This window comes from Camelus dromedarius, chromosome 9 (genome assembly GCF_036321535.1).
Source record: "Camelus dromedarius isolate mCamDro1 chromosome 9, mCamDro1.pat, whole genome shotgun sequence".
NCBI classification, from domain to species: Eukaryota; Metazoa; Chordata; class Mammalia; order Artiodactyla; family Camelidae; genus Camelus; species Camelus dromedarius.
In genome coordinates, this window is record NC_087444.1 from 65,421,171 (window position 1) to 65,432,078 (window position 10,908).

Below are 10,908 nucleotides of genomic sequence, written 5' to 3' on the forward strand. Positions count from 1 at the left end.
TTTCTTTTTAAATCATGGGGATTAGGCTTCAGTCACTTGCTCCCTGTGTGGCCTCAGACTAGGGGCTTCCCCTCTAGAGCCTCAGTTTCCCATTCTGTTAAGGAGGGACACATCACGGTGGTTATGAGAATTAAAGGTGAAGGGATCTGTCTTAAGGGCATATCCAGGAGCCTAGCACAGGGCTCCTGCCTCTGTTCCTGAGTCTGAGTCTGCCCCACCTCTTGTCCTGATGCCTTAAACTCTGGGGACAGGATGAGCTTAGATACCTGAGGCTGGGGAATGGACTCCGGGTCTAAGCCCTGGCAATTCAGCTTGGTGTCGTCAAGACCTGGGAGAGGGGAGCTTTCACAGTCCTGCACCAGTGCTGGCCAGCCTGGAAGCCCACCATGTAGAATGTTTAAACAGAGCTCCTGGTTGAATGCAGGTCAGGGGCTATAGGCAACCCACCCACATCACCTGCACCCCTCCTGTACACTTGCACCCTTCCTCTAGCTTCCTGTGGCAAGCATCTGTGCCTCTTTGCCTAAGGGTCTTTTACAGGCAGGAGAGGCTGGAAGTGCTGGGAGTTAACATCTCCAGGAACAGTCCTTAACCAATGAGAGATGGGAGCTGGTACACATGCCACAACCTCTTTCCCTCTTGGGTAGAACAACTTTGAATGTGTTCTAGTCTCCCAGAGTTCCCCAGGGGGATGGCACCCCCGGTGCCAGAGCAGCAACCAGCTCATTAACTCCCTTCCCTGGCTCACTTCCCACTTCCCTGTCAATCTGCTTAGGATCACCTCCCCGAAAAAGCTATCTGTGCCTGAATCTTTGTCTCAGATTCTGGGGGAACCCAACCCAATGTGGGCTGATTCCGTTCTGTGTTCTATGCTCAAGGCAAAGGGATCTGTGGAGGAGGCGTCCAGATGTATCAGGACCATTTCCTAGATTCTCAATCCTTGGGCACCCAGTGTCCTCACACATCCTTCTATAGACTGAATGTTTGGGTCCCCTCAAAATTCATATCTTGAAATCCTAATCCTCAAAGTGATAGTATTGGGAGGTGGGGCCCTTGGGAGGTGATTAGGTCATGAGGGCTCCACCCTCATGAAAGGGATTAGTGCCCTCATAAAAGAGATCTGGACAGCTCCTTGCCCCTTCTTCCATGTGAGGACACAGTGAGAAGATGACCATCTATGAACCAGGAGGAGGGTCTTCATCAGACACTGAATCTTCCAGCACCTTGATCTTGGACTTTTCAGCTGTGAGAAATCAATTTCTATTGTTCATAAGCCACCCAGTCTACATCATTTTGTTACAGCAGCTGGAACAGACAGACACATCCTTTGATGGCAACTATTTATTACGTATATCTGGACTGTACTCAGATTGGGGGAGGACCATTGACATAGCTGAGCACCAGGTAAGGTGTCCTGGCCAGCCGGGCAGGAGAGCAGCAGGAGCCCCCTGACGTGGGCAGGAGCAACATGGCACCCACCAGGAGAAGGAAGAGGAAGAGAAGGAGGAAGGTCAGGGGCCGCCTGGATGTAGAACTGGGGGCTCTGTGAAGGGAAATGTAGTGTTAAATGTGTGGCTGGGCTGCCACCGTGAGCCCTGTCCCCCACACCCCCCAGACCCATCTTCCAGGCATCTCACCCAGGGTCTACCTCTAGCATCACATCCTGGAGATTGGGAGATACTTGCCTCATCTTGTCCTAAGGGTAGATAGCAGCCAGCATTAGAATGGGTAGAAGTGGCACTTAATGTGGTCTTTCCCTTGCTGCTGTAGACCTACAGAGCTGAGCTTATTTCTCCTCCTTTCCTAGCACCCCCTCCATCCCCAGGACCCCACACAGGCTTGGAATACCTCCAAGTGTAGTGGATGTCTGTTTGTGCCTGCCCTCCATCCAATCCCCCTTTTCCTGGTAACAGTGGTTCAACTGGTGGGGGTGGGTGTCATACCTCCCCACTCTCCTGACCTCACGACTCCACTTCCGTGATTAGGCATGTGACCCAGACCTGGCCAATAGCAGCCCTCCATCAGCTTGGCTACTGTGATTGGTTCCAGGTCTAGGCCATGACTCAAGTTGGGGAAGCTGGAGTCAGCCCTAGGACTTTAACTGCAGGTAGGTACAGTGACACTGTCTCCTCCTGGGGTGGGGAAGCCAGTGGGAAGTGAGTACGTTGCTTCTGGGGCAGCCATTTTGCTGAGAAGGAATCCACCTTGGAGAAGCAGAGTCCAAAAGGGGAGAACTCAGCCCTGACAGCAGCTGTGGTCTGGAATTCAACAGCACCTGGACTTTTCAGTCACATGAAAAAAATAGCATCCCCTTTTTTGTGCAACTCAGCTTGGGTTGGATTGCTGTCACTTGCCATCGAGATTCCTGAGTGATACACCTGGTTGAGGACCAGCTCACCTGGGACTTCCGGAGCAGGGAGCGTCTTCGGTGACCTGCTAAGTGTTTCCGATGGTTGAGGCCTGACATGAGCATGTCCTTTTAGAGAAGAGAGTGGTGAGGTCCTTGGAGAACCAGTGACAAAGACACACAAGGTTGGGAAAGGACCTAGATGGGGGGTGGGTGTTGTAGAGATGAGACTCTGGGGAAAGAGATCACGGGGAGAGATGAAGAGAGGGACAGAGACAAAGAAACCAAGAGAAGGGAGACATTATTTATTCATTCATTCAACAAATATTTAATGAGTGTCTGTTACATGCCAGGCACAGTTCTAGGAGCTGGGGACACAGTGGATGTAGAAACAGACAAAGTCCTGGCATCCATGGAGTTTATATTCTAGCAGGAGAGAGGGAGAGACCATAAGTTAATAAACAAATGTATAATGTCAAGATGTGGTAAGTGCAGTTAGGAAATAAAGTCAAAGGACAAGGAGCAATAATATTTGGAGGGCAGAGCAGGCCTCCCTGAAGAGGTAACATCTGAGGAGAGACGAATGAATGAGGAGGTAAGCTGGGCATGCACTGGGGGCTTTGAGATGGGAGTGAATTTGGAATAGTGTGGCCCCTAGGGGTGAGTGAGGGAGAGAGTGAGAGGAAATGAGGAAATGTAGATACAACAGAAGGAAACAGAGTGAGATGGAGGAAGGCATGGAGGCCAAGAGAGGCAGAGGGAGGGAGGGGAGGGGACAATGAGATAGCAAAAGAGAAATAGACCCCGAGAGGGATAGAGGGAGAAACAGAGCCATGAAAACCTTGAAGGGGAAGGACCCTGCTAGGAGGCACACAGATGGGTCCATGGGTGCCTGGGGGGAGGTGACCCCACCTGCTCTTACCTCGAGGCTTTGTCCCCTGCCCCAGGGGCCCCTGTGGCCACATAGCTCACAGGGAGCCCCTGGTGTCCAGGCTGTCCTTCGCCCCAAAGGCCCGAGGCCCCCAACGTCCCCCGCCGGGTCCCACTCCAACTCTGCAGGAGTGGGGAGGCTACCGGATGCCCAGGGCCCCCAGATCCTACCATGTCCTGGCCCGTCTGAGTCCCCCTCAACCTCCAAGTCCTGCTCCAGTGTGTTGATCTCCTCAAACACCTGGTCAGAGGACAGAGGTCATGAGGGTTGGGACTGGTGCCTGCACCAGGGACCACCAGGGTGGTCCATACCAGGCTGAAGCTGACCAGCTGGGCCTGCAGCCGCCACAGCTGCCGGAAGATGCTGTCTCGATGGGCTCTGAAGGCCCTCAGGACCTGCTCCAGGGGTGCCCGGGCTTGGGGCTCACTCCGCTGTGCCAGCCCCTCACCGAATGCCAGCAGTGCATCTAAACGCTCAGCTGCCCCACGGAGGTCTGCCTGGAGGGCCTGGGTACACAGAGTTGGACGTCACTCCCCTCCCCAATCCACACACACATACACACACACACACACCAGGGGCACCAGAGACCTGGGACCTGGATTTACAACCCCTCCTCCCCTTCCCAACCTAGAACATGGAATAAACCCATTTCCTACCCTAGGGAGCTGGCACCCACTCCTGAGGCCCTGCCCACCCTCCCACATCCTAGCTTCCCATTGCCCACCTGCAGCTGGACCATCCTGCTCTGGGCTGATGCCCAGGGCCCCAGGCCTCGCTCCAGGTCCTGCAGCTGGAGGCCCAGCCCCAGAAGGCTAAGATGCAGGCTGTCCTGCTCAGCCTCCAATACCTCCTGGCCAGAGATGGAGTGCTGGGGAACACAAAGAGCTGAGTCAGGGCTGGTGAGTCAACTAAGATGTGCCCCCACTCCCATTGCACCCTTCTTCTGCAGGCTCCTGCCTTCTGGATGCTTCTCTGCAGCAGAGTCTATCACTGGGTCTGCACCAGGGCTGCTCCCACCTAGAGAAACCTCCCAGTGGAGCCAGGCCTGAGAACCTCTAGTTCAAATTCTGCAGGTTCCAAGGTTCCTGGAAATGTGTATATGGAGGGCCTACAGGTCTGGACAGGGAAGGGGTGATGGAGCTGGATAACCCCGCCAAGGAATGGGCCAATGATAAAAATAACTCTCAGCTGGAAAATATTGAAATATTTCTATAGTGGTTGGTAAAGAATCATTGTCCAGAGCATCCCTCCCCACACAAATGCCCAACATTTTTCCAGAATCATCACCTCATCCCTGGTGTGGAAGCCAAATTCTGGGAGAGCAACAGGAGGTAGGAGCTGGCACAGGGAGGGGCCCAAGTCACCTCAGCTCACCTTACAGTGTTTGGCCCCAGTTGGGTCCTCCTGGGAAGAGGATGTTGGCAATGTGGGGAGGCCAGTAGCAGGCTTGGTGCCCCTCAGTCCACTCTGGAAGTGCTCAGGAGGGTCCAAGGAGACCTGCCCCTGCTTCTGAGCCTGTTCCAACCTGGTAGGGGACATTGACAGGTCCCTGAGTAAGCGTAGGTGCCCATTATCCACCCTATCCCAGCTACCTCTCCCGTGTCCCCAGGTGATCATACTCACAGTATCTCCTACCCTCAAAAGGGGTACTGCCCCCACCCTTTTGGGACCCAAGTTTCAAAAACACCAGCTCCTACCTGATTCTCTCGTCTCCAGATGCAGGGTAGATGGTGAATTCAGCAGTATCCAGCTCCCTAGGCGCTCCAGGGTGGTGGCTGAAGGGCTCAGAAGAGGGCCTAGGGCTCAGAGGTGGGGGCAGGGCCATATTCGGGAGCCTGGGAACAGAGATTCAGTGAGGATCCCCAGTAGGAGCCCTTTTCCCAGCCAGGGGTACCCACCCCCAGACCTCCTCAGTAGGACTCACCCAGGCCTGAGGTAGCCAGGAGCCCAGGGTCAGGCTCTTCCCAGGTGGAAACTGGACCCAGGTAATTTGATGCCCAGCTCAGGTGACAGCAGTATCACTTAACTCCTTCCTCCCCAGCAGACCAGTAGCTGAACCTCCCAAGCTCGCACCACCCACATAAGGGGTCTCCAGATATAACCCTCCCCCCTCAAAAGCCCTGGATTCTGCTCCACTCTGTGACCCATACATCTGACCCCCATGGCCCACACCCTCCCTCTAAAGTGCCAGGCGCAGCGCCCCTCAGGAACCCAAGCATCTGACCCCTCCCTTCTGCCATGTCCAAAACCAAAATAAGGTATTTTTTGTTGTTGGTTTATTTGTAATGGGGCCTTTTCCTATGGTTCCCACACAGTTACTGGGAAAATAACCGCGGGAGAGGTGAGAGGAGTTGCCTCTGCCCCAGGGTTTCACGGTCACAGGGTGGCAGCTGTCCAGAGCAGGCGAAAGCCCGGGAATCCCGCCGGATCCTGGGACCTGGCGTCACTTGCTGAGCAGGAGGCCAGCGCGCAGCACGCGGGGCACGCGGCGGATGGTCAGCGAGACGCGGGTGCCGCGGGCCAGGCGGGCTCCCGGCTGCGCCGAGGGGCAAGCGGCTGCGTTGGGCGGCAGGGAGGCGGCGTCCAGCACGTCTACGCGAGCGGGTGCGATGCCGTGGAGGAGGCTTGTGTAGGCGGTGCCACGGAGCACCAGCAGGCTGCGAGGTTCCAGCAGCAGCGAGGTGGCTGGCTGCGGCGGGGGTCGGGGCTGCGGGGCACGTTGAAGGTTAGCGGGTCCTCAGAAGTTGGGCGAGGGACGGGGGAGGGGCGTGGAGGGGGAGAGGTGGGCAGGTTTGGGGGTTCAGAGAGCGAGGGTCAGCGAGTCCCAGGGGCAAAGGCTGAGGTTTAGGGTTAGGGCTAGCAAGTGTGCTCCCAGGGATGGAGGCTTTGGAGTGAAAATCCCAAGGGTTCCAGGGCCAGGCTTGGGGGTAAGTGGAGACAGTAGAGGGGGTTGTCAGCAGGCCCTCGGCAGGGGCAGGAACTAGGCTGCAGATGGGGGTGTCTTAAGGGTCTGCAGGCCGTGGGAACTGCAGCTAGGATCTGCAAGGGGCTGGGGGCTGGGACTGAGGGATCAGAGGTCGCAGGAAACTGGGTGGAACTAGGTTGAGGACTTGGCTGAAGCCAGGAAGTGAGGAAGAGATGAGCAGACATGGTCTGGATGCAGGTGACGTTTGTGTGGATATCAGGATGTTTGAGGACACTGGCAGAGAGGAGGGGGTGTCAGGGTATCCAGGAGCATGTAGGATTATAAAAGGAAGCCCCAAGGAGCAGCTGGGGTCAGGGTGTCCAGAAGAGCTTCTGTGAACAGGGGGGTGTCAGAAATGCATCAAAGAAAGGGATCTGGGAAGCTGTTGTCATGAGCAACCCTCATAGAAAGGAGGCAGGATATCTGGGGATCCTTGAGCAGTGAGTCATGTGTTGAGGTACCAAGGAGAATTTGGGGGTGTCATGCCTGGCAGATCACATTATTGGAGTGGGAGGGAGGTCAGTGTTAGGGTGCCTGTACAGTTGCCATCGAGAGTCAGGGTGTCTGGGAGATGTCAGACACCCATGAGTGAATAGCATTGGGCTATCTGAGGATACCAATGTCTGTTAGAGCCCTGTGTGCAGCATTGCAGCGCTCTGAATGTGTGGGGCCAGGGGATCTGGAGGATGTCATGGTATTCACTCAGCAGGTGTGGTATCAGGGTATCTATTAATATTATGATTTCTAGGGCACCCTGCAAGCAGATGGGTCATGCACCTAGGAGAATGTGGGTGCACTCCATGAGGGTAGAGAGGAAGAAGGGTATCAGTGGTACCCTGCAGGCGAGTGGGATTGGGGCCTCTTGGAGGATATGGGATGTCAGAGCGCCCACAAGTGGCTGCGGCAGAGTTTCAGGGCCCACCTGCTCTGTAGGGTCATCGTCCTCTGGCTGCCGAGGCTCGTACAGGTCCAGCATGGTGTGGGAGCCCAGGCTGATGGTGCTGACAGTCGGGTAGTACAGTGGCCCATCCTCGTGGGGCTGGGGAGGGGGCACCAGGGCTGGACAGGGCAGTAGTCCACACCCACCACCCTCGGGGGTGAAAGTGGGGCTCCCCAACTGGGGACAGGAAGGTGAATGCTTGGTTGGGATTTGTGGCTGCTTAATGAGAGTGGACAAGGGTCAACATGATGCCCTGCCCCATGGCAGATCTGAGGTCTGGGGGTTGGGGTGAAAGTGTGGTTACCATGATGCCCTCCCCAGGCAGATACTGGTTCACAAGGACGTGGTTGGCTGGGAGACCCCCAAAAAGACTGAGGTCAGACACTTTGTCCACATAGCGCTGGAGCCATGGTGGCAGCCGCTCAGGAACCATCCCACGGGGGTGGGGCAGCCCACCTGGGGAAGGGTAATGGGATGCTGAGGGCACCCAATCAAGGCGCTCTGGCAGGTGGAGCCCCCATTAGGGATATCTCAGTGGTTGGTAGCACTCTGACCGCCTCAGGGACCCCAAACTCTTTGGAGATCACTCCACCCTTCAAAGATTTCCTGACTTCTCCAAACCCCTGGACCTTTTAAGATACACCCAACTCATTAGGAACTCCCTAACCCCTCAGAATCCTCCTGGCCCTCAGGACTCCTTGAATCCTCAAGGACATCCCTCCCTCACAACTTCCTGATACTATCCAACCTGAGTCGCCTTCCCCAGCCCACATCCCTAAATCACTCACGCCCACAGCCAGGACACTTACCCCAGTTCTGTAACTTCCTCCCGGACAGCTGGGTCCACTTTGGCTTTGGGGCATTGAAGACCTGGGAGGTGGGAAGGGGGGTCAGTGCTTTTTCAGGACCACCTTCTCTGATTCTCCCACCCAGGCCAACATAGGGGTTTTCACCTGGGGATAGAAATGGGTCATCTCAGTGTCTGTGGGCTCATTCTCTGATAGTGTTCCCAGGATTTGTTTGTTTGTTTGTTTGTTTGCCCTTTGCCATGTGGAGGCTGCTGGCCTCAAAGCTCACCTGTGTCTAGGGATGGAGGAAAAGGACCTAGGGCTGCACAATCGGGGTCTGAATCTACTCAGAGCTCTGGCATGGACTGGACTCTTTCATCCCAGCAAAGAGTCTGCACTCTGTAATTTCCTGATTCTTGGGCTATCTCAGCACAGTCTGAGTTCTAGAACCTCCTCGTTGCTATTGCCTGGAGGAGGGAATGTGCTAAACCAGGCTATCTCCGTAAAGCAAAGAGAGGACTTTGAAATTTCTCCACTGCCAATATTCCAAGGGTCTAGAATGGGCTGTCTTCAAAAAGTCTCAAGAAATCTATACTCCACTCGATAATCTCCTTATTCCCTTCGTGGTTATGGGGCTGGAATGGGCTGTCTCAGCAGGAGAGTCTGAGTTTTGTAGCTAACTCATTTCTGGGACTCCAACTAGACAGGACTAGCTGGGATAGCACAGGGAAGATCTGTGCTCTGTAACTAAGGCTCTGGGGCAGCAAAGGGCACTAAGATAGTGCAAAGATTCTGAGCTTTGTAAATTCTTCTTTCCCTAAACCTTAAGACTAGAATATAGGCTGGGCTATCTCAACGCAGGTGCTCTGTGCTTGGGAAACTTGTTCCCAAGATTCTGGGTCTATGCTGAGCTATCGGTGCAGGGAAGCGTTCACTCTGTAACATTCTGAGGCCTAGGCTATCTCAGCACAGAAATCTGAACACTGTAAATTATTCATTCCCCAAATCCCAAGGGCCTGAACTGGGCTATCTCAGCCTGTGTTTGTAAATTCTTCTCTAAGGTAGCAGGATTGGGCTGTTTCAGCACAGGGAGTCTGAGCTCCATCATAACCACTTCTTTTCTAAGAATCAGTTTGGTTTCTCCTACACCTCTGGGAAAAACTCTTTCTGACAGGCAGGTGCTGAGAAAGGAAGAGGGAAGGTAAGGGATGGCTGCTGGATGATCCTCTCCTTCCTGCCAGGATCTTCACTGTGGCCTTGTGGGCTCTCACATAGGAGCTGGGAGTTGGAGAGGGATCTGGGAAGAGGGGAAAAAAACAGACCAGAAGGGTGCTGATGTCACCTGTCGAAGCAAATACTCCTCCTCTTCCTTGGAGATGAAGTCAGGGACATAGTAGATTACAGGTGGTACCTAGGACAGAGAGATCCCCCTGAAGGTGTGGCCCTTCAACCCACACAGAGGTGCTTACATCAGTGAGCAGCCTCTCCTCTAGAGCGAGGCTCAAGATGTCCCCACACAGGCCAGGGCCTGAAGTCGAGGGACTAATGCCCATTTGGGGGATGGGGGTGGGGCTGGACCCTGAGGGTAAGAATGAATTTAGAGGGAGGGGCAGTCCAGCCCACAAGTCCAGGAGTCAGCCTGCCATCCCCACTATATCTCCCACCCTCTAGTCCCCACCATCACCCTCTGCACCCCCAGTCCTGACAACCTGCTCCACCCTGAATGGTTCCAGTGCTGGGACCCTGGCGTCCTGATCCTCCATCAACAGCAACTCTGAGTACCCAGTCAGTCCTGTGGAAAGAGAACACACTGAAGCCACCAAGACTGCCACCCTCAGGATATGATCCAGCCTTCGGCTTTTATCATGGGCCAGGGCCTCACCTCAGCCATCTAGCAAAACTCACTTGGTTTCTAAAACCTAAGTCCTCAACATCTCAAAAGCCACCCAATGCACCCCCAGGCTCCCTGCCTAGACACGATGAGCACCCAGAACACTCCCCCAAACGCCATCCACCAAAGGCCTATCAGGCTACACGTATTTGCCCTCCCAAGCCTCTCACAGAGAACAACCCCTGAGTCCATTGGGAACCTTTCTCAAGAGCTCCACCACACATATCCCCCAGGGCTGCACCCTAGAGCCCCTTTAGACACCTCGATTTGAGACCTCATCCTAAAAACTTCGGATCTGCAACTCTGAGCCCGACTCTCTAACAATATTCAAGGTCCTCGTGGACCCTCCTCCCGCCTTAAGCCCTTTCAGACGCCCCATTCTGAGCACCCTCGTGCCCCCTATCTAAGCCGCCTCAGATACATCCATTTGCAGTCTCCTCGGATCCCCCAACTCTAGGCTCCCCTCAGACCTCTCTTTCCAAGAGCCCTTCACTGCAGCACCCTTGGACCTTTGACTCGGAGCCTGACTCCTCACACCTCCCCTTCCCTGAACCCCTTGGATCCCACGCTTTGAACTCCCTCGGACTCCCGTCTGAGCTTTCCCGAATCCTCACTCTCAGCCCTCTCAGACCCTTATCTCCGCCCTCGGCCACCCCCAAGAACTGACCGTCCACCAGTGTCCCCTCCAAAATCCAAATTCAACACCCCCATTCCCTTCCCAGCCACTTCCGCCCCACATGCCTGACGCAGAGTCCTCGGACCAATGGGAGTTCTCAAAGGCTCTAAGGCTCCGCCTTCCACCCAATCGGCGCTCTCACACAATATTGCCCCGCCCCTTCAGCTTCGTTCGGTGATAGGCTGTACCTCCTGGCCTCTGAGCCATTGGGGATCTTTCAGAAACGCGTCTTCTTCTGGCAGCGGCCAATCAGAGCGCCAGAACAGAACCTGTCCACACTGCGGAGAGAGCCCAGCGCCGAGGGGCAGCTGTGGCGGCCTCAGGAAAAACGCGACTGTTAGATGGACTTCCCACAGGCTAGGCGATCTTA

General features: G+C 55.1%; 2 protein-coding genes across 10 annotated transcripts; both read right to left on the reverse strand.

The window, feature by feature from the left end:
• Positions 1–1,332: 1,332 nt before the first annotated feature.
• SYNE4 (spectrin repeat containing nuclear envelope family member 4) lies at positions 1,333–5,341 on the reverse strand. 5 transcript variants are annotated; one of them, XM_031456899.2, is made up of 7 exons: positions 4,976–5,104; positions 4,653–4,803; positions 4,003–4,146; positions 3,270–3,518; positions 2,399–2,476; positions 1,638–1,696; positions 1,333–1,543 (listed from the first exon to the last, which is right to left on the reverse strand). In XM_031456899.2, the coding sequence occupies exons 1-7, from the start codon at positions 5,101–5,103 to the stop codon at positions 1,366–1,368; spliced, it is 987 nt and encodes a 328-aa protein (XP_031312759.2). In that variant the 5' UTR covers position 5,104; the 3' UTR covers positions 1,333–1,365. The 5 variants fall into 5 exon arrangements, with proteins under 5 accessions (XP_031312759.2, XP_031312755.2, XP_031312756.2 ...); XM_031456895.2 differs by lacking the exons at positions 1,333–1,543; positions 1,638–1,696; positions 2,399–2,476 and adding exons at positions 3,590–3,784; positions 5,203–5,341 and having other exon boundaries at positions 2,637–3,518; positions 4,976–5,113; XM_031456896.2 differs by lacking the exons at positions 1,333–1,543; positions 1,638–1,696; positions 2,399–2,476 and adding an exon at positions 3,605–3,784 and having other exon boundaries at positions 2,637–3,518.
• ALKBH6 (alkB homolog 6) lies at positions 5,132–10,610 on the reverse strand. Of its 5 annotated transcripts, none has more exons than XM_031456942.2 (7): positions 10,530–10,610; positions 9,681–9,763; positions 9,314–9,382; positions 7,993–8,053; positions 7,488–7,639; positions 7,166–7,282; positions 5,132–5,985 (listed from the first exon to the last, which is right to left on the reverse strand). In XM_031456942.2, exons 2-7 carry the CDS (start codon positions 9,732–9,734, stop codon positions 5,722–5,724), a joined length of 717 nt encoding a protein of 238 aa, XP_031312802.1. In that variant the 5' UTR covers positions 9,735–9,763; positions 10,530–10,610; the 3' UTR covers positions 5,132–5,721. The 5 variants fall into 5 exon arrangements, with proteins under 5 accessions (XP_031312802.1, XP_064345344.1, XP_031312805.1 ...); XM_064489274.1 differs by having other exon boundaries at positions 7,166–7,402; positions 10,530–10,599; XM_031456945.2 differs by lacking the exon at positions 7,488–7,639 and having other exon boundaries at positions 5,720–5,985; positions 9,294–9,382; positions 10,530–10,599.
• Positions 10,611–10,908: the final 298 nt, after the last annotated feature.